General features: G+C 39.7%; 1 protein-coding gene across 13 annotated transcripts in view; it reads left to right on the forward strand.

The window, feature by feature from the left end:
- Positions 1-6,410: 6,410 nt before the first annotated feature.
- Positions 6,411-21,482, forward strand: part of LOC311431012 (uncharacterized protein) — a 73,203-nt gene continuing 58,131 nt past the window's right edge. For 2 of the 13 annotated variants that reach the window (XR_014689170.1, XR_014689171.1), the window contains exons 1-5: positions 10,905-11,167; positions 14,990-15,023; positions 15,795-16,008; positions 16,100-16,192; positions 17,304-17,372. Coding sequence is in view for 5 of the 13 variants with exons in the window: in XM_084508078.1 (XP_084364204.1) it covers positions 11,115-11,167; positions 14,990-15,023; positions 15,795-16,008; positions 16,100-16,119 (321 nt within the window). In the remaining 8 variants the exon portion in view is untranslated. The other 11 variants (XR_014689172.1, XR_014689173.1, XR_014689167.1 and 8 more) reach the window with 10 other exon arrangements.

Genomic DNA, 21,482 nt, shown 5'->3' on the forward strand with positions numbered 1-21,482 from the left:
TCAGCTTGCAGTATTTGAAAAGAAACCCTCTCTAATCATCCTGAATTTAATTTGACAGCAAGACCACAGGAGGTCTAGAGGTCAGTTACAGTATATAGGAGCAAGAATAGCATGCTAAAAATTTGTGACCAAAACAGATCTGGAAACAAAGTAGCTGTTTTCTAACAGTGACAAGGGCATGAAGTGGGGTTGGAAAGGATCCTGAAAGAGCTGAAAGAAGAATCCAGTGACCTTTTCTCATGGGAAGGTGAAAGATTTCCACTCAAGTGAGTCATGTAGTCCTATGAGGTAGGCACACATTGAAAGAGGTAGGCTTTGGCACACTTTTTCCAGTGCCCAGAGGTGGAGGAAGAGGATGCTGATTAAGATCTATAGAAAGGTTAAAGATTAGGGGATAGAGCTAAAATGCCCAGCTGCAGAGTGAAGAAAGAGTCTGCTGAAGGGGTGAGTTACAGGGGAAATGCTCTGGCTGAAGCTATGATGAGCAGTAAAATAAGTTTTAAAGAAGTAGAGAGAATGCAACTTCTGCATTTGGTTTTAGTATACAGAAGGATTAAAGCTGTGCAAATGAAGATGCAAGTGTGGTTTTACTAGACTTTATTTTTTTTGAACTTACAGTACTAGTGATAGTTCCTCACCAGGTTAGAACATAGGTGTGGTCAGCAAGAATGAACTGTACAGATGTCAGGAGAATAGACAAAAAAATGGAGGAATCTGGACTACTGGGGTAAAGCACTTTATTCAGTTTTGTAGAGAGAAAGTGTATCAGTATTATCAGTCTGTCAAACATAGGACACAAATGGTTAAGTGTTGTTTTGGTCAGAAGTGGTGAACTTGGCATGTGCTGGTCAATATGTGAGAGCTCTGAGGCATTGAAGAGGAAGCAGTAGCCTGGGCTGAGGATTCGCTTATGACAGCAGAACTCAGATCAGCAGTATACAAACAGAAGATTTTATGTTTGTGAGCTAAAACTCTTTATAAGATGTGAGAATCTCAGCAGGAAACACCTGAGATGGAAAAGACCCAGGTGTATGGCCTTAATGACACATTGGCCGACAAGTACGGACATGAAAAATGCTATTAGAGGCCTGAAATGTGTGGAAAGAAGTGTTTCTGATAGAACAGGAGTTACTGACCTCATCACAAACAGCTCTGTGAAAGGAAATAATTGTTGTCTGTATATGGATTAAACATCAGGCTTTAACTGAAGTAAAGAACACTGTCACCCCAGGAACAAATGGCTATGAACAGGCCATCTATAGATTTAGACGAGAAATCAGAAGCATCATGATTTAAACAGTCTGTTTGAGAAAGGAAAGGAAAAAAAAATGTTAACCTCATTGATTAAAAAAAAAAAAATCATAAGAAACAAAACTGTTAAGCATTCAACAAGATTAGTTGATGAAAAAGGAGGACATAAAGCAGTGCAAAGATGTTACAGGATATCTATCGTTCAGTGACTCAGATGTCCTTCAGTTCCTGTGCTCCTAAACATAATGAAAGACATTTTACCTGGTGCTAATGGACACTAGACCTAACGCACATTGCTATCAGGTCCTGAGGATGAGATGTTGCTCTCAGCAGCCTGAACAAAACACAGAGAGGCTAAAAGCAGGCTGTGTAGGTCTGGGTCTAAGCTGAGATTGACCCAGCAGTTCCAGGAAGCTCTTACAGCTGATGGGAACTCTCTGACTCACAGCGAGCCCTAGCAGATGGGACCTTGCCACAGCCACAGAGTTTAGGGCAGAGGCACAGATGCTGTGCCGTGTGCCCCTCAGCTCTCCAGGCTGCCTGCAGCCCTGCCCTGGCCGTGCGTCCTCCAGCCCGTTCACCTGGCTGGGACAGCACAGTACCCGTGCTGGGGAGGTCCTCTTCAGATCACAACTTTCTGTTCTTTTGGCTGTGTCATGCAATGCAGCAGTCCTCAACACAATGTGTTGCCTGACTCTTTTTCTTTGATTTGCCCAGTCTTTTATTGACTGCTTCTTGTCTCTCAAGTTCCAGGAACTGCCCATCTGCCCTACAGATGTGTGCTCATCCTTCAGTGTATCATGCTGCTGTTCAGGAACGACTTTCTGTGCAGAACTCATGTTCCAAGGACTACAGTCATGGTCTGCTGCTGCAGGTAAAAATGCACATTAACATTTCCTGGAAACATTTACCTTTATTATGGAGACCAGTTTATGTAATCGTAAGCTTTCTTTCACTTGACATAACTGATATTTTCTAAGAAATCCTGTCTGTGGTCCTAAGCAAAATTAGGTAAAGCACCTGAGGCTGACTGAATTGTGGAGAGCCAAGCAATACCAAAGAGCAGTTCCCATGGATTGTTTCAAAACCGTCATGCTGTTTATAAAATAAAGAGCAGTAAGGTTTGTCTACAGGCTGTGAATGTGTCGCCTTTCCTTCTTATGCTGTCTTTAATCATAGCATGTTAATCTGCACTTAATTTTACTTTTACCTTGAATCCAATTTATTAATTGAAATATACTCTTGATGGATGGTCAGCCATGTGTGTTAAGTTAACTGCAAGACTTGTAAAAAATTAAAAGCCTTATCTAAGGCTGTGAAAGATAAATGTCAGGATCTCAGATTTCCAGCACCCTGCGCACTTGAAATATATTATCTGTCTGGTACTTGCAAATATTTTTGGCAAACAGTAGTTCAGATTTAAGAGAGCATTGCTGGTTTTACTAATGAATATTTTTAAACATCTTGTTAAGCAACAAAAAGGGAGACTTGGAGCAATGTATCCTGAGAATGCAGGTTTGAATTTAGAATGATTACATTAGTTTCCACTTAATTCTAAGATAAATTATGAAGATCAAGTTCCTGCTGCAAAGCTGGTAGAGTGGTCAGGAGAACAGATTATGAAGTAGTGACAATGTACATGAAAACATTCATTGCTCACATCTGTTTTGTTGTTGTTGTATTATTTTTTAACTGTGTTTTTATTTCAACATATAGAATTTTTAGAATTTCAGAATTGCTTTTTGCTAGGTGAAATCCCCACAAGAAAATTCCACCTCCATTTTCAGGCCATCAGCATGTAAAAATCTATCATGATCTAGAACCCTGAAGAACCCTACACCTATGCTTGAATCTTTTACAGCTACTGTGACTCAGAAAAAAAATAATTCCCCAAAAGTTCACTGTATCAAACATATTCAGTGTACTTTAGTTGAATACATATTTATTTACTTATTTAACCTCCCCCCCCCTAAAATCTACAAATTATTATATTGACTTTGAAAGTTCACAAAAGAACTATCAGAGAACTGTCAGTACAATACCAGGGCTTACTGCTACATATTAAATAAAACAAAAATTTAACCATGTATTATCATTACAAAAAGTGTACAGGAAAAAAAAAAAAAAAAAAAAAAAAAGAATTTGATGCACACTGTAAGCATTGAAATTCTATAGAACAATACTGTAACCATCCTGTGCATACATTCCTTATTTTATATATGCATAACTGCTATGCTTACATATAATTCTCTCATTTATTAAACTAAAGGTTCAAGAGTTGTGTTGATGTAAATAATAAAGCTCTATTGCTGTCACTGAAATGATATCTGTCTCAAAATACAAAGCAAAAATACTTGCAAGTAAATTAACACTGCTTCTATTGAAAGTTTGAACACTGGTAGTACTTCAGTATGTGGCTAGGCCACCTTCAGCTCCCGTTTCCTTTCTTTATCAAGGTCTGCAAGTCATTCCTCACATTGATCTTTTTAATTTGGGATGTTCCCCACACTATAGAACCTCTTGCTATAAGCAATATATCCAATGTTGCATCAGAGCAGTCAACCTAAAATTTAGCTTCTATCATCCCTTTGAAATCATTTCTTTTCTGCCACTGCCCACCTCACACTCTGACAGTCACTAATGCTGGCAGTTCTGAGCTGTTCTTGAACCCTTCGGGACGCTGGGTGCCCTGAGTGTGAGGACCATGACGGTGGGAATTACAATCTCCCAACTGACCCTGAATGTGTGCAGGATTTGCTGTTCCACCTGGACCCATACAAGTCCATGGGTCCGGATGGGATCCATCCCAGGGTGCTTAAACAGCTGGTTGACATCATTGCGGGACCTCCCTCAATTATTCTTCAATGATCTTGGGAATCTGGAGAGGTCCCAGTAGACTGGAAGGTGGCAAATGTTGTGCCAATTTTCAAGAAGGGTAAGAAAGAAGACCCCAGCAATTACAGGCCTGTCAGTCTCAGGTCAGTGTCTGGTAAAGTTATGGAGAAGATGATTCTTGAAGTTACTGAAGTGCACCTGGGGAACAATGCAGTCTTTGGTCCCAGCCATGAGGGGTAGGTGCTGCCTAACAAATTTGATTTCCTTTTATGATAAGATCACCCATCTAGTTGACCAAGGGAAACTAGCTGATGTGATCTTTTTGGACTTCAGCAAGGCTTTTGACATGTTTCCCATAGGATCCTACTGGACAAAATGTCCAGCATACAACTTATGCTGGACATACCATACGATGGGTGAGCAATTGGCTGACAGGCATGGCTCAAAGGGTTGTGGTTAATGAGGCCACATTTGACTGGCAGATGGTCACTAGTGGGGTCCCTCAAGGCTCCATTTTAGGGCCAGTCCTCTTCAGTGTCTATAAATGATTTGGATATAGGACTAGAAGATGTTTTGAGCAAATTTGCCAATGACACCAAACTTGGAGGAGTTGTGGACTTGGCTGAGGGTGGAAAGACCTTGCAGAGAGATCTGGACAGATTGGAGAGCTATGCGATCACCAACCACAAGTTTAATAAGAGCAAGTGCCGGGTCCTGCACCAGGGATGGGGCAACCCTGGCTATATGTACAGACTGGGCAATGAGACGCTCTATTGTCCCGCTTTACTCTGCGCTGGTGCAGCCTCACCTTGAATACTGTGTGCAGTTCTGGGCACCACAGTACAAGAAGGACATTAAAGTGTTGGAGAGTGTCCAGAGGAGGGCGACAAAGATGGTGAAGGGCCTAGAGGGGAAGACGTATGAGGAGCGGCTGAGGGCACTGGGCCTGTTCAGCCTGGAGAAGAGGAGGCTGAGGGGGGACCTCATTGCTGTCTACAACTTCCTCATGAGGGGGACTGGAGAGGCAGGTGACCTATTCTCTGTAAACACCAGTGATAGGACTCGTGGGAATGGTGTTAAGCTGAGGCAGGGGAAGTTTAGGCTGGACATCAGGAAGAGGTTCTTCACCAAGAGGGTGGTCACACACTGGAACAGGCTCCCCAGTGAAGTAGTCACTGCACTAAGCCTGTCTGAATTTAAAAAGTGATTGGACTGTGCACTTAGTCACATGGTCTAAAATTTTGGGCAGACCTGTGCAGTGCCAGGAGTTAGACTTGATGATCCTTATGGGTCCCTTCCAACTCGGGATATTCTATGATTCTATGATTCTATATCTGTGGATTCTGGTGCTACTAGAATGAAGCTACAATTTTCAGTGGAAAGTTTCAGTCAAGAAATACTAAATTGATGAAATCATAATATTTCATAGGAACTACTATTTCGTAAATTCTGCAAGATCCATAATATTTTGATAGCTAGAAAGACTGTTCTGGAGAGAATGTGCTTTGGGGCTCTTTTTTCTTTCTTTCTTTCTTTCTTTCTTTCTTTCTTTCTTTCTTTCTTTCTTTCTTTCTTTCTTTCTTTCTTTCTTTCTTTCTTTCTTTCTTTTTCTTTCTCTTTCTCTCTCTCTCTCTCTCTCTCTCTTTTCTCTTCCTCCCTCCCTTCCTCCCTTCCTCCCTTCCTCCCTTCCTCCCTTCCTCCCTTCCTCCCTTCCTCCCTTCCTCCCTTCCTCCCTTCCTCCCTTCCTCCCTTCCTCCCTTCCTTCCTTCCTTCCTTCCTTCCTTCCTTCCTTCCTTCCTTCCTTCCTTCCTTCCTTCCTTCCTTCCTTCCTTCCTTCCTTCCTTCCTTCCTTCCTTCCTTCCTTCCTTCCTTCTTTGTTTTCTTTTTCTTTTTTACATGAATCTTAAATATGTGCATATCACATTTTGCCATATTAGAATTAGAGATATACGTGTCCACTTTAAAAGTGGCATAAATCACTTGCTGTGTGATGTTTTAGTTTAAAGTAAATCATAACTGAGAAAACTTCCTTCACATGCCAGAAGTCAGACTTCTATTTCATCAGGGAATTATCTAAGCATCTTTCACTACCAAGGTGTTCAGTAAACGAACAGTGCAAGTGATGCTTTTTTCATGTTTTCTCTGTTATCCTTGCTGCTCTGGGAAAGTTATTTACTTATATAAGTGGTTTTGAGTGGACTTGTGTTTTTTTGTTTGGTTGGTTGGTTGGTTTGTTTTGTTTTTGTTTTGTTTTGTTTTGTTTTTAACTGCCTTTCTGAATTTGCAATTAGCTGATCTATTCTTTCTTTCTAGTTGCAGGAGGGGAGGATGTTAATTTAATCATTTCTCATTCACCTTTGGATGTCTGGCTCAGTCTAAAATATCTTCAATTATGGTGGGTCTACCATTTTACCTGGCAGCTCCATTTGTTTACAGTGAGTCAAGTTCCCTCCCTACCATTTAGCTTCAGTACTCCCTGCAATAACTTCACTTCCCAGCCTTGTTCTGCCTGCAGCGACTGATTGCAGTGGCCATAATCTGTGGCTAACCTCCTTATTATTTATTTGTGTACTAATACTGTGCCTGTCTTTTCTGTAGGTTAAATATTCCTGTTTTTTTTCAAGCTATGATTGTGTTCGATTCTGTGTTCTGCTTTTTTCTTTCATTTGGGTGGCACTTGAGTGGCACTCAGAATAAATACCCTTTCAACCATGAAATTGTACCACGCAGCACTGAGAAAAATAATAGCATCTGTGGGAGTAATTTGAATATCTAGAACTTCCATCCCCAAAGTGTTTTCAGAGATGGTTATTTTTCTCCAAACTGAGGTAGGAGAAATGAGAACAATGGGGTACCTGACAACTTCTGGGAGACGTATGGCTCAAAATGTGCCATACGTTTGGTGCCAAAGCTGGCACCAAAATGTCTCACCTGGGTTTACTGAAGTAACAGAAGGTTCATCCTTCTTCCTGGGTTTGGCAGGATGTGCCCTAACTGTCCAAAACCTGTCCTGGATGCCTACCTAAGAGCCATAATTCCTGTACTTTAGGCCACTTGCACATTTCCAAATTGTGTCTACCAGCCAGATTACTTCATTTGCACTGAATAAAAATTCTTGGTGAGCCTTAGTAACATAGTAACATATTAAATATTTCCAGATATGTTGGAGTTTAATATCAAGCAGTAAAGAGCTCTGCCCTTGCCTCACCATAGGCAGGACCAGCGATAACAAGCACATCCTGCTGGATAGGGAGCCTTCACTGCTCAGCTATTAGACTCAGAAGAAACAGGAAATACAACTGAGCTGACCCAAAATATTAAGTAAAATGATCCACTTGGCAGATCTATGGGGGAACCAAGGTTGAAGGGCCTGAGATTGGGACAGGGGGTGGGATCATCCCTCCTGGCTGAGCCTTAGCTACAGTGGGACATGTGGTTTTCCTCTCTTTGTCAGAAAAGTTTTCAGGTACCTATGCTAATCAGTGTTAAATAGCAAATAAAAAAGCTGTGTGTATAATAATTTAAAGAAGATTTTCTGAGTTTTCATCGTCTTGCTGAAATCAGTGTAACCATGAATGTAAAAAAATAGTTTTTCTCATATGAACCATAGCTTCATATAACCATACAGTTTTGTATAACCATAGCTGATGAGCAGCCTGGTCTGATTTTGAGGTAAATTATTTCAAAATATATATTTTTTTATTTTATTTAATTAAGAAACAAACCTTCTAATACTGTGTAAGAGGAGTTTAAATCTGTGGTATTTTTCTGATGTATTTTAAAGTGTACTTCTGTCCCAGACCAACCTTAATAATATCTCCATTGGAGAAAACTCAGAGGAGGGCAGGCAATAAGCCTTCCTTCATCTGTTGGAGGACACAATTGGTTTCTTACAAACAAGAGAATAAGTACTGTTGCCAGATCCATCTCTTTCTGAGTATTTGTTTTCTGTGTTTATACTTATAAGAATTTACTAGCTCAAAATTAGTTTCTAGTGTAGATTCTAGTGTAGAATCTAAGAGTTTGAAGTCTGGGGAAACTAATGACCATCTGCCCTATTTGTTTTGCGTGAATGAATGGTATGCTAGTATTATAATACTTATTTGATCACCTGTTTACCTGATTTTTTAATTATTATTTTTCCCCAGAAAGAGACAATGGGTACTTAGCTTCTGAACAACTAAAACTATAACTTGGCTACTCTTGGGTTCAGCACAACTTGCTTAACTAAATAGTTTCCAAGAAAAAAGCATCTCATCTGATGTTAAAATAGCTAGAGATGCCAGATTTGCTGCTGCCCTTACTATACTGCATGGCTAGTCATGTAAGCAAATTATTCAGTCAGTTTCACTGAAATTTCACTTCAATAGGTGCTACTGAAATCCATTTATTGGTTGTATGTCTTTAACACTAGACTGAATAATTCTTTAATATTTTTAGTATTCTAAATTCTTTAGCATTTTCTTACTGTAGAATTAGACACCTAGTACTTAAAATTAGTCCTTGATTTCTCTGTGCTAAACCTAAGGAGTGCAATCTATTCAGCTTCCTCTGTAAGACTTCTTTACCAACGCTCAGCATTTTTTGCACCTTTTTCAGTTGCCTAGATAGTTAAAAATAGCAATAAGAAAGCATGTAATAAGGGTATTGCATTTACACAAAATTTTAAAAAGCTTTTGAAGAGAAACAGTTAAAGCACTAAAAGTATGCTTGCTTTAAAACATGTTGAGACCCGAATAGTATAATGCAAAGTAAGTAAATCTCAGACCACAAAGTCATTCTTTTTCCATGCACTTCTACATTTTCAGGAAATACAATTAGTCTTGCTTCTTATTTAAGTGTGCTCAGATGTAAATGGCAAGAATGCACTATTGTGTTCCACTTCCTTATCTGAATCAAAACTAGCTGTTCAAATACTTTGGAACAAAATGTTTTTTAAATGTCTTGGTTTTAATGATGCAGAATCCTCTGAAAATGGCTTAAAATTCAATAATGATCTATTCATGATGGGAAAGTAATAGAAGTTTTTGTAGCATTTCCAAAGAAAGGAAATTGGCATCCTGTTCCATTCATATGAAGACTGTAGTGTCTGCTTCATGTCAGGTACAAAAATAAAAGTTTCGCTTGTCAAACGAGTACTCTAATGAAATATACTGGACAGCATAGCTTTATGGAGCTGAAAACTGAAAACCAAAAAGAGAGGCATCATATGCTCTCCTCTGAAAGTTGAACAAAGCTTGGCTGTAGGAAGGGAGGCCTGGGGCAGGGGCAAAGCCTCTGTGCTGATGAGCAAAGAGCATTTCAGACATAGGTGAACTATATCTGGAGCTATAGTTGGCTTCGCAGTCTGCATCTCCTGCTATGAGCTTAAGGATGAGCCAGACGCATCTAGGTGTGATGTGCACCTAAGCAAAGCAGCCTGCACCCTGGCAGTGCCCGGAGGGGAACATAGCAGGGACATAAAGTCTGCAGGGAAGGATGGAGCAATCCTGGGAATCTGCAGCTGAGGAAAGCATGTGCCCCCAGTGTCTTTGACCTTACCACAGTTGTTTAATTTGGAGGGGGATGAATATTTTTCCTTGTTTAATGGCCGATTTCACTTCATAAACCATAGGAATTAATTCTGTTGTAAATAACTTATCATCACATTGGAAAGTTACGTGAGCATTTGATACCACACATGAAAGGCACATCCATTCCCAACTCTGAATGATCCTTAAAATGCAGTTCTGCACTTCACACCCTGCTGGGCCCTGACACAGTTACAATCAGATGCCCTTTCTACTTGAGAAGGTGTGCGGTAGCTTGAGAGCTAACTAGCCTGTGCCACTGAAAATCTAATTATGCTTGTGCTTTATCTTACCAGAGCTGACAGCAGGTTGAAGCTTTTGGCAGAGTGTTTCATTTCCATAACTATCTTCACACTGCTGTGTTTTTCCTGCTGAGCACACACAGTACCTGTGTGTCTGATGACTATAATGAGAGTGACTGACTGAGGTGCCTTCACTGTCTTCTGTGATCTCCACCAGTGAAATAAACAGCCATGTATATGGCAAAACTCACTTTCCACTTGTTTGTGCATATAAATGCAGCAGGGGTTTTCTTGCAGCCAGAAAATAAAATTTGTAGGGGGGGAAGTAACTTCTTTAGTGTATCACTTGATACAGCAGAAACAAAAGAAACAAAAGGAAAAAAAAAAAAAAAAAAAGAGGAAGAGAGAAAGGGAAAGGGAAAGAGAGAGAGAGAGAGAGAGAGAGAGAGAGAAGTGCTTTTGAGTGCGGAAACACAGAAAACGTAACTGGATTGAATTAGATCAAATTTATCAACATTATTTTTAAGAAAGGGGCAGGACTAGAGTCAAGATGATGCAAAGAGCAATTTTGTGAGAAGACTTCTAGTTGTGTGTTTATGCTAGCACATGGTGCAGTAATGAAAATGGGAAAATAAACTTTTTACAGCAGAAAAACTGCAGGTTGCCATTTGCTATCAATGGGTTTCCTTAGGCACTACTCTTGGGGAACAGGAGGCTGAATTTTCTCAAAATGACCTGTTTGTGATAAAAAGATAGCCCCAAAGAATGTATAATTCAGCAAAGGTGTATTTCCTCATCATTTTGATGTTTGCTTTCAATCTTAATCAGAAAAGCAGGTGCAACCTGAGAATGGAGGTGGGTGCCTCCTGAATGCCCAGCTGTTCAGGTGATTGCAGGATGCTCTGTAGTTGTGTGGCAATGACAACAAATTTACAGATTTAGCCTGCTTATAAATTTAATAACTTTTAACCCTACTTTAGTACTGGATTGAAAAATGGTGGTAAAAGCTACTCTGACACGTGTGGGGAGAGAAGCTCTCTGACTGCACCGTGAGGCTTATTTACTTCTTGTGCTTTCTTCTTCCTTCTCAGCAGATCTGCTCTTACCAAGCTGAAGGCTGTATCTCCTGGGTCATCAAAGATAGATAGCGCAGTGCTGCTTATACATGCCAAGACTAGCTGACACAAAGTTATGAAGAGGGAGCTTCAATGAGTTAATGTGGCTTTTATCCTTCTTTGGAGCCATAATTCTGAGAAGAATCAGCAGGAGGTAAGTAAGCTTATGTGGATTTTTAGGAAATACCAGAAACATTTTTTTTCTCAGAAAGCTATTATTTTTTGGTTGTCTTGTAGAAGTCCATAGGTAACAGGACCCCTTCTTCAAACTTCTAAATCTTGAAGTTTTGCTGACACCCAGAAAAAAATGTGAAAGCCATGAATGCAGCTCTAAGCAGCAGAAAGATGTTATATAAAGTGGGCAGATTGGCATGTACACATTGGGAGAGGGAGTGAGTCTGCTTTGCTTGTCCAATTATTTTCTTATAAATGTCAAATCATCTCTTACTTCTGCCTGTGCTTGAATTAGCTCTTCATAAGCTGCCATCCCTGACCAACACTGTTATATATCTCAAGTCTCCTGAGGAGAGGGTCTTTCAGAGAAGCTTTCATTGAGGAAGCAGCTTCCACCACCCTTCCTCCCACTTCTGGAGGAGACTGGGCTGGGACAAGTATGTGGTCCTGGGGTGATGTGGCCACAGCAGCTTCTGCTGACTTGCTTTTCCCCCTAGGTAGGGACCTGGACTATCACTGGGCCCCTGCCTGGGTTACTTCTGTTAATTGTGTAGACACTGTGGCTCATGAGCTGTTCAAGAAGGCTGTATGTATCACATCACTGCCCCCAGCAAGCTGCCTCTTCCTAGCATAGGATTGCTAGAAAGAAAGATGAGGAGTTTGGAGTGGCAGAGCCATCCTTGCATGAACTGGTGTCTGTAGCTAGTGATATAACAACATTAATACTTGTTTTGAAGTATGGACAGTCTGTTTTTTTTTTTTTGTTTTTTTTTTTTTTCTGCATAGTTTCTGCTCTTCTCTTATCCCTGCCTTCCTGTTCTATTTTTTTCCCCTTGATATCTTTCCTCCCTTCTTTTTATCCAAACCAACTTCTGTACTCAAAATAAAAATTACTGGAGGGTTTAATCCGGGGAATTGTATTTCCTTTGCTTGCCTGTTCAGATAAGTTATATGCAGCTAAATAATGCTTAGAGCCACTGGAAAGTGCTTAACACAAAGGATTATTTCCAGGTGCCTTTGCTGAGCTGTCTTTAAGTGAGGGGAAACAAAAATATCTCATTTTACAGCTGTGAAAATTCACACCATCCACAGGCTAGGAATGCTCCTGGGGTTACTGGTTTATGAAATCTGTATGCTCTGGCAAATGAGCTGTGACTGTTAGGAGAAGCAGCAGCAGATGTAGGCATCGTATTGGGAAGCAAGCTATTCAGGTGGGGTCTGATGTGCTTTTGCAGCACAAACTCAGAGTGATGCTATTTCAGAAAAGCAGCCTGTCTCTGTTCAGTTTCCCTACTGTAAGCAAGGAGGTAGAGGAGGTACAGCTTTTTTTTTCTCCCTCAGGAAAGGAAAGAAGAGGAAAATGTGCTAACTTCCATTTAGGTAGGACTTTGACATCAAATTTTCCTTCTGTTTCTGTGGTGGGAAAAGTAGGCTGTACAGATGTGGCAAATACTTACCTGTTACAGGTGGCAAAATATGAAATGTTTCATAACACGAGAAAGCTAGTAAACCTTATTCTCCTACCTCAACAGAGCCAGCAACAAATTTCTTCTGAGTTTGAGCTCACTACGCTGTCACTGTGTCACAATATATGTCTTACAATCCCGTTTCAATAAAAAGATTTCAAGTAGCAGTAAAGCTCTTGCCATAATTGTGTTTATTTACGTCAGTTGTTGGAAATACTTGTCTTTTACAGTAGCAAATCTTCTATCTTCAACACTGTGGCAATTGCGTTGTGTGCTGTACAGAAGCCCGCTCTAGTGCTGTGTCTGTACCTTCTGTACTGAAGTCATTGTTTTACTTTGTGCCTCAGTCTTGAAGACTAAATATTAACTCCCAGTTTCAATCTCATACGCTACCTTGTAGAGGTTTCTTTAAGTTTTTGGAGCTGTTTGGTCAGATGCACTGTATACTGAATTTCAGGGCACTCGAGAGAAAAGTAGAAGACAGGAAAGTTCTCCCAGATAAAAGCTGTGCCTCCTGTTCAGTCTGTTCTTGTTTCAGGTTGCTACAACAGTACACTACCACAGCAGAACACAGCAGAGGTGTTGTTCCAGCTATCCGACCTGTATGGTGTCTCATGGACTGCTGTTTCCCCTTGTCAAATCCTGGAGTGTGAGGCTTAGGGAGAAGGGAAACTTACATTTCTATATTATCTTTTGATGTTTCTTCCACATAGGTCTCTGTGCTTAGTAGCTTAAAACACTTTATCCCAGGTCATAGCTATATGCATGTTTGTATTTCTTTGTACATGTATAGCTGGCTAAAAGTATGCATGAACCTACTGTACGTGTCAGGTAGAAAGGGTAAAAACTGTGAGTAGAAATTGCTTATATCACAGAGAAGCTCCAGGAAGCTGGGATGTGGCTATAGACTATGTGAGACACACTGAGGCCAGTCAGAAGGTGTTACAGAAACTCAGTAGAAAGCTAAAGTGTTGTCAAGGTCCATTGCTTCAAACAAAATAGGACTTCAGACACACCAGCACAAACCTGGTTATTAGCCAAAGTGAAGATCAAAAGACAATCAGCTGAAAGATTAGGGAGAGGCTGACATTATGGCAGGACCTCTTCAAAGGGGGAGAGAACTGCAAGCAAGTCTGGCTGCTGTTAGGGCTCAGATGAGTAAAGCAAAGCTATGCTCACCACGGAGAGAGAGACCACCCACGTTCAGAACTTGGCACTGAATGCTCTGCATCTCCAAGTGAAATGAGTGTATGATGCTGCACTTCCAATTAAAGTTCTGCATCCTCAGTTTCCAAAGAGGCCCTCCACCTGTGCCTCCTGCCACAAGAAAGGTCAGGAAAACCCAGACTTGTCACAAGTGTGAATGAAACTATAACATTCACATGTATGCGTAGGAGAAAGTTTCAGGTTGCATTTCTCTCAGGATGTACCTGGAGAGACTGAGCAAGGGGGCTGCAAATCCATCTCTCCCATGAGCTGCTCTGATGTTAGAGGGCTGAGTGCTTCTCTGCAAGACAAGCTGCTGTGCTGGTTCAGCTCTCTGGTGCAGGTCAGGTTGAGCTCCAGAAGCGTGTACTGGTTGGGTTGACTTGCACTCAGACCTGCCTGTAGTTAAGCTGTGCATCAGCAAAAAGAGGTGGCTATAAATGGAGGCATCCTGGAACCGACAGCACCCTCAAAGGAAGGACTGCATGGAGACATAGCTCTGCCGTGAATCAAAATCATGAATTGGCTGAACTTCAGAGCACCTTATGTCAGCCTGACCTTTGTTTTCTCATTTGTTTTAGATGATAATTTGTAGGTGCCAGTGAATCTGCTTATTGCAATTATAGTATTTACAGGCCCGTAAGTGTTAGTATCAGTGTATTGAACTGCTGTTCCTCAGTAACAAACTGTTGGTGAGTTATCATCTGCACAGTCATTTGTGTTCTTCTGTTACACTGAAAATTGGTCCCTTGCCCTGATGGACAAATATCAGTTTTCTGATCTCATGGCTCATCCCTCCACCTATCCCCATAAGAACTAATAAGCATCTCGTTTTCTAGAGCTGAGTCATCTTTCACCTTCCCTTATTCCTAGCAAACAGACATCAAAATGTATACTTCAAAAAGTCATAATGGAAGTGGCTGCATTGTAGTGCTGAACGGAGTTGCCAACACGTCCTTTGCTTTTTCTTTTAATGAGCAGAGCATGTTGTTGGAGACAATAAAATAATGACGTTTTTCATCCTTTTTGCTTTATTAAATATTTGATTTAAAATTTAGGCATTGCATTCATGCTATGATTATGCTGACCCTGAAACCATTGAACTGAATCTTTTGTATTTATTTTTGCAGCATGGTTTGTCAAAGGATTTCCGTCATCACTGAGGTATGTGTTGTGGGGGGCTAGACACAAAAACCGGTGAAGTTCATGTCCCAGAAAGCTTATGATCTTAATAACTAGATTTGACAGGGAGTGCAAATAAACAAGCGTAAAATGCTCTGTCTTTGATGTATGACACTACTGAGAAGTGTGTAAAAAGCATAATTTTCTGTTCTTCTCGGGTCATGCTAGGCAGCTAGCAGGCAAACCTCTTCCAGTTTTCTTTCAGAAAAATGTGGAGATAATGGTTACTAAAGTCTCTTAGTGACTGCTGTAGCAGATTCATGTATTTCAGCCTTCTTATCGTCAGTCAGGGCTCTTTGCTGCTCCTTTATATCTATGCCAGTACAGAAAAGAGTATGAAACTGCCACTAAAAAATGTTTTTTTTTTGTTTGTTTTTTTTTTTTTTTCCTGTTTTTAATCTAGTATTTGTCTCCTACTTTAAAAGTAATAATAAAAGCTAACATGTCTTGAGGACAAAAAGTATTACCCTGGAAACAATTCAACACGGCACACTTGTATGACTGTTTATCCAGCCAAGATTTTCTCTGTGCTCTCACTGCTATCAGTTCCTAAAAGAAGAGTTGTAAGCACTATAGCACAGTCTTCACATTTCTTTTCTGAATTCTTGTGTGCTGAAAATATTGAAAACCAGGGAAGATTAAACTTGTAAAACGTCATGTAAAGTCAGCGTAAGCCATATTATCTTAGAGAACGGGAACACCATTCCTTTACACTTATTCTCTGAATTTTGCTATTTTCTTGTCCATCTTCAGCTTTTGGCCCTCTACCTTCAGTGCAGTTTTAGGCACCAACAACAACCTCAGCTGCAACTACTGACAAAGACAGTGGGAGGTGAAGGAATATCAGACTGCTGCACAGATTTCCTGGGTAAACGTAAGCGCTACTTAAACACCAAAATTGTGAATAGATGGCTCATGGCTGAAGCATTCAGGATTCAGTTTTCCCAGCAGGAAGATCTGAGAACAGGTATTAATGCGCAGTTGAAAGCATTCATCTATGTCTGCTTCCTTAAGTGTCTTTAGCTTCCTACAGTGAGAAAATTTTTGGCTTTTTGCAGACCCTCTCATGGGGCACTGAGGGACTCTGAGATACTGAAGAAAGAAAAAGCTTACAGAAGTGCATGTAGGCAATGGTGTGCATCCTCCTGGAGGTGAGGGGTGTGAGTGTATATGTACGTTTGGATATTTGGGGGGTAGGAGAAGGAAGCAGAAGCTGCTGCTTGCCATGGGAGCCCAGGAGGTGCTGACCTGCTGCACCAAGCCAACAGGACAAGTTGCTACCTTAGCTGATCAGAGAAACAGGAATTGGCAGTACATCTAGTAAAGAAACTACCCTGAGGAAGCATTCTCTGATATTTTCAGTTGGGACATAACCTGTAGAGTCTTTAAATCTGCATCTTCCGGTACACAAACAATGATTTTTACATATTTGAATGAATGTCTTTCTATGTCTTCACATGCTTTCCCTCATGTTTCACACATGCTGTATTGAAGAAATATGCATATTGTGTATATATGCAAGATTTTTTTTCTCTCTGCCAAATCAACTTAGAGTAGTTCGTTGTCCATCCAACACATCTTAAAATTCAGGCACTGAAAAAAAGTGGTAGGGATGGGTGAGTCATCTTAGCTTCTCTTCAAATGACTGCAAAACAAAATTGGGTATTTATTGTTATTTCGACTGGGTATGTTGTATGCATTGACACACAAATAACAATTCTGCTGTTCTAAATGTATGTTATTAATAGCCACAGTATAGTCATCTGGGCAGACAAACCAAGTAAGCTAGGTAGAAAATAAAGTGTATGGAGAAGGGACTTATTTGTTTATTTAATCTGCGATGGTGAGAAATCACATCCTTCAGCTTTCTGAGACCTAATTCAATAGTATCTCTCAGTACTGTTTTTTTTCTCCCCCCTCATATGTTCATATTAACTACCTAAATGTGTAGATACACTTCTAGGCATGTATAAGAAACAATCTTCCCCCCTGTTTTTTTGTTGTTGTTGTTTGTTTTGTTTTGTTTTTTTTTTGTCATGGCATTTAGTTAAAAGGTATTGATGAGTGCAGCAATAGAAGCTTGTCACCAGTGATATGGTTATTTCTCTCAGGAATCCTCTCTGAGGGAAAACTGATTTAATCACAGCTGATGAAAGGATTTGGTCACAGGGTCCTGGATTTTCTGACCTCTTAAAACAGCATAGTGTTACAAGTATTGATTTTTTTTTTCTTTTTTTTTTCTTTTTCCTTTTGTCCTGCAAGTGAAGAAAGCTTGTCTATGATAAGTCAGCTCTCCAGTCTGACTCCCAGAGTGGTTTGGTCCTCTTCTTGGTAAGAACCACATGGACAAAAAACTTGGCCTTACCATGAGATTTGCATGCAAGAAATGATTAAAAAGTTATAGACTCCATTTTATGTAGAGAGATGCTCCCAGCTCTCTTGAGGCAATTTCTGCCAGCTTTCTTTTGCCATTTCAATGGCTTACAAACTTGGCTTACTAATATTTAGGTGAGATGAATAAAGGCTTACTACTACTACTAATATGCTACTTGGCTTAATTCTATTTTAGTAAAATAAGCCAAGGTCTGCTATTTAGATTACCTAAACTAAAGTCTTAAATAACACCTTCTATTGAATGAGAACAGTTATGAACATATTAGGAAAAGATGGGATTTTTCTTAAACAAAAATGTGAATCCATTGGAAGTAATCTGGCTTCATTTGTACCTCTGTAGTGATATATACTGATGTGGAAGAAATATACATGTACTGGAAACATGAGGAAGACAGGGTGAAAGTTTTAACTTGCTTATTACAAGACAAACTAAAACTAGGCTCTCTAGAAAAATGAGATGATATATGTAGTAGAAAATATTTCAGAAGTGCTTATTCATTTTCAGCTATCCATCTAGCAGCCTTATTACTTTCTTCTGCCACTTTAAGGGTGCTATTGACACCTGGAAGATAAATGGAAAAGGCTAAACTTCATTTGATTTGTGGTTTAAAAAATGAGACTGAACAAAGTTTCCATGCTAGGCTCTCTGTAACATGAGTTGATCTTATAATTCCCATGATGCTTAAAATTTACAGTTGATATCAGGCAGTGAAATCAATGTTTCACCATTGGACTTATAAAATAGAAATTGGATTGCTGTTAAAATAATGACACTGCCATCAGCTCATCTTTATTTTTACAAGACTAAAAGTAAGTTATGATTTTTAATAGTATTTGCTTTCAGCAAATGACAGTAAATTTCCTGAGTTTCAGCTATATAAGAGCTAGTAAAAGCATACAAGCCCTGATCTTCCCAGAGTTATACTAAAATGAATGTTAGATGCTTGGTGCAATAGCACCCTCTACATCCTATGAATTTAAGCACATCTGAATACATCCCTCTCTCTGAGGTGAGCTGGGTCAGGTGGTAATGCTATTTATGATGTATTTTCTGGGCAGCTTTTTGTGTGACCTCAATGGCACATAGATGTTAAAAGCAAATATCAAGCAAGAGTAATTAAAATCATGGAGAACAAGAATAACAGGTGGTGAAGGCAAGCTTCTTTTTCTTTCCTCTGTAACAAAAACAAACAAACAAACAGTCCAGGCAAAGGAAGTGAAAGAGTAAAATTCATGTTAAGTTCAGTAGAAGATTTGGTATGATGTCTTGTGAAAAGTTATCAGCAACTTACAGAAGATAGGAATTAGTACAGGCACTAGGAAGAAGAGTCAAAGGGGACACAACAGAGGTATGTTTTATTGAAATGCTAATAGGGTGCTGGAGGAAAGTTGCTTGAAAAATTACCTGAGTATAGTACTCATTCACAAGATACAGGAGGCACCAGGGAAAAAATGGCAAATGTACTTCTAGGCTATATTGGACACGTTATTTCAGCAGAAATAGGGAATATTACTTTCCCTTTGTATTATGCTCCGTGCATGACACTGTTAAAACACTGTCTGGCATGCAATCTAATTACGGCCACTTATCTTTTTTAAAATAAGTAAAATTAGACTGGAACAATGTGAGAAAAAGGGATTAGTGGGAAAAGAAAATTTGTTTTCTGAAGGAAACAAAGACTTGCTAGACTGTTTTTATTAGACTGTAAAATGTGGGTCTTCATATTTAACTTAATATGAGCTACTTGAGAATTTATTAAGTGTGTATGTATATATAAATCAGAAGACACTTTCTCTTGACTTTACTCTGAATAAAAAAACCTTCAAAGCTAACTATTAAGTTAACTTGGAGAAATAAACATCACCATTATTCTGCTTTAGTAGTGCTTCTCTCACTCTGTTTTTGATGTGGAGACTGAAGGACAAAACCTCAGAGCTATAGAAAGGACAGAAGGCATGAATGTTGTCAACAATTTTTTTTACCCACTGATTTGTCTTATAGATAGGAGAACCACCCTTCAAACATCAGCTAAAGCTATTGCTAGCATTTCTTCTTGGATATCTTTGTGATAAGCAAAATTTTTCACTGAAGGACACATAGCAGGGCTTCCTCTTCTGTAAAGCAGTATTCTGGGACCAGCCATATTCTAAGTGACCCAACTCTGCAAGAATCAGCTGCCTCTATTTTCATCTTAGTAGTCACAAATGAGGTGCTAAGTTAAAGTTCTGTAGCTCTAGCCTTGATACGATTTCACTGAGCTTGTGTTGGCTTACTTTTATTCAAGAGAAGAGTAAGCTGTATCATTCCAAGGCACTCTTACGCATATATGTTTGTAGTCACATCAGGGTTTCTCCCAATTATTTCAACATACAAAAAAGTCACTGTACAGACTGCATTTTCCTGATGGTGCACTGTGTGAGGAATGCAGTGGCTGCACTTTTTGCTTGCCAGTTTCCAAAAGAGAGTATTTGTGCTAGGACTAAAGTAGCAGAAGACATCAAAGGTTTCTGTCACTTCATTCCAAGCTGGATGTTGGTGCCACCAATGGCGCAAGCTTCATCCATTCACAGTGAGGTCAGGAAGATAGCAGTTATGAAGATTTGGCCACTATTGAGAAGCGCTGACAGACCCTGTTGTAAAGGACATCAGTAACATTCCCAGTAATAGCCTATTTAATACACACGGGGGTAATTTTTCTGGTCTTTTTCTGTTCCTTTGAATTATATTCTTTTTGCATGACATCTGATTTTTTTAGCTGACTTGATACGTCAGCCATGTGTGTTGAAGCCAAGCTTCAGAGCCTTTGCCTGTTTTGTTAGCCAAGCTCTAAGTCTGATTAGTGTGCTTCTGATGGTATCTCTAGTCTCTTCAAGAGTACTTTTCGAGGAAGCTCACAAGGTGGTGCTGTATAGTCTTCCATGTCCGAATTGGGAAAACTACTCCACAATGTCCTAAACTTTAGTAGAACAGTTTATGCCCCCGAAGCTGTTTTCTGCCTACCTGCTTTTTCAGTGCTTGTTAGATTTATTTATTTTTTTTCTTGGAGCAGAAACCTCTGGGAATTGACTGTTAGTACAGCTCTGAGGAAATGTGGTAATTCTTTTTGATGACCTCTTTAGTGCTGGTGTATAAGAGACTAAATCAGGTTGTGCCTGGGATGCACTCAGAAAGCTACTTTGACTTTTCCTCTCTAGGCATTTTCCTAAATATTTGTTTAGTAGGTGCTTCTTAGAATTGCTCAGAAGAAGGGAAAAAACTGTTTTTAATAACTGCACAACAGAAAGCTACAGTCTAGCCAAACAAATTACTATGTACACTTGGATGGCTTTAGGATTGAAATCTTAGGGAGAGGGACTGAGGGGGGGGGGGAGATGTGGACAGACTTAGGTTAAAACTGAAGAAAACACTGGGATCAGTCTAATACATTTTGAAGTGAGGAAGCACAGAATCTGGAAGATCTGAACACCTGTGTCACAGGCAAAGCAAAGACAGTATTTAATTCCTTGCAACACATTCATATTTTGAGAACTTTCATTTTTCTCCTTAGGTAACTTTAAAGTGTTTCTCTCCATGGGTTTCTTCCCAATTAATTTCAGTATACTTAACTTCTTTCAACATTTTCTCACCACTGCCCCCGTGTCCTCTAGCTCAGCTGATTTATGTGCTAACAGCTGCTTTGAAATGGGTAATTTAAGTATTATGAGAGTCAGGGAGTTAGGGACATCTCTTGCTCATCAAAAAAGTGAAGAGGCTGTTCATGCTTTCAGGTATGGAAGACTAAAATACATCTATCATTAGTATTGTATTAATGTAGATATAGTTCTACTGCATCTTATATCTTGCATTTTGATGTTATGAGGTTATAGTTACAGTAGCCAAACTGTATGATAGAGGAAAATTGTGCTTTGCAAACTCTTCAGAAAAGGAGGAAAATGAGCACAGAAAAGCCTCTAGGTTCATTCCTATTTAAGAATGTAAATAAGAGGAAGCAAACAACGGTGTTGAGTACTCCGTGATTACTAAAGCAGCAGTGACTGAAAAAAGCC

The sequence above is a fragment of the Aythya ferina genome (genome assembly GCF_964211825.1).
Source record: "Aythya ferina genome assembly, chromosome: 2".
In the NCBI taxonomy this organism is placed as follows: domain Eukaryota; kingdom Metazoa; phylum Chordata; class Aves; order Anseriformes; family Anatidae; genus Aythya; species Aythya ferina.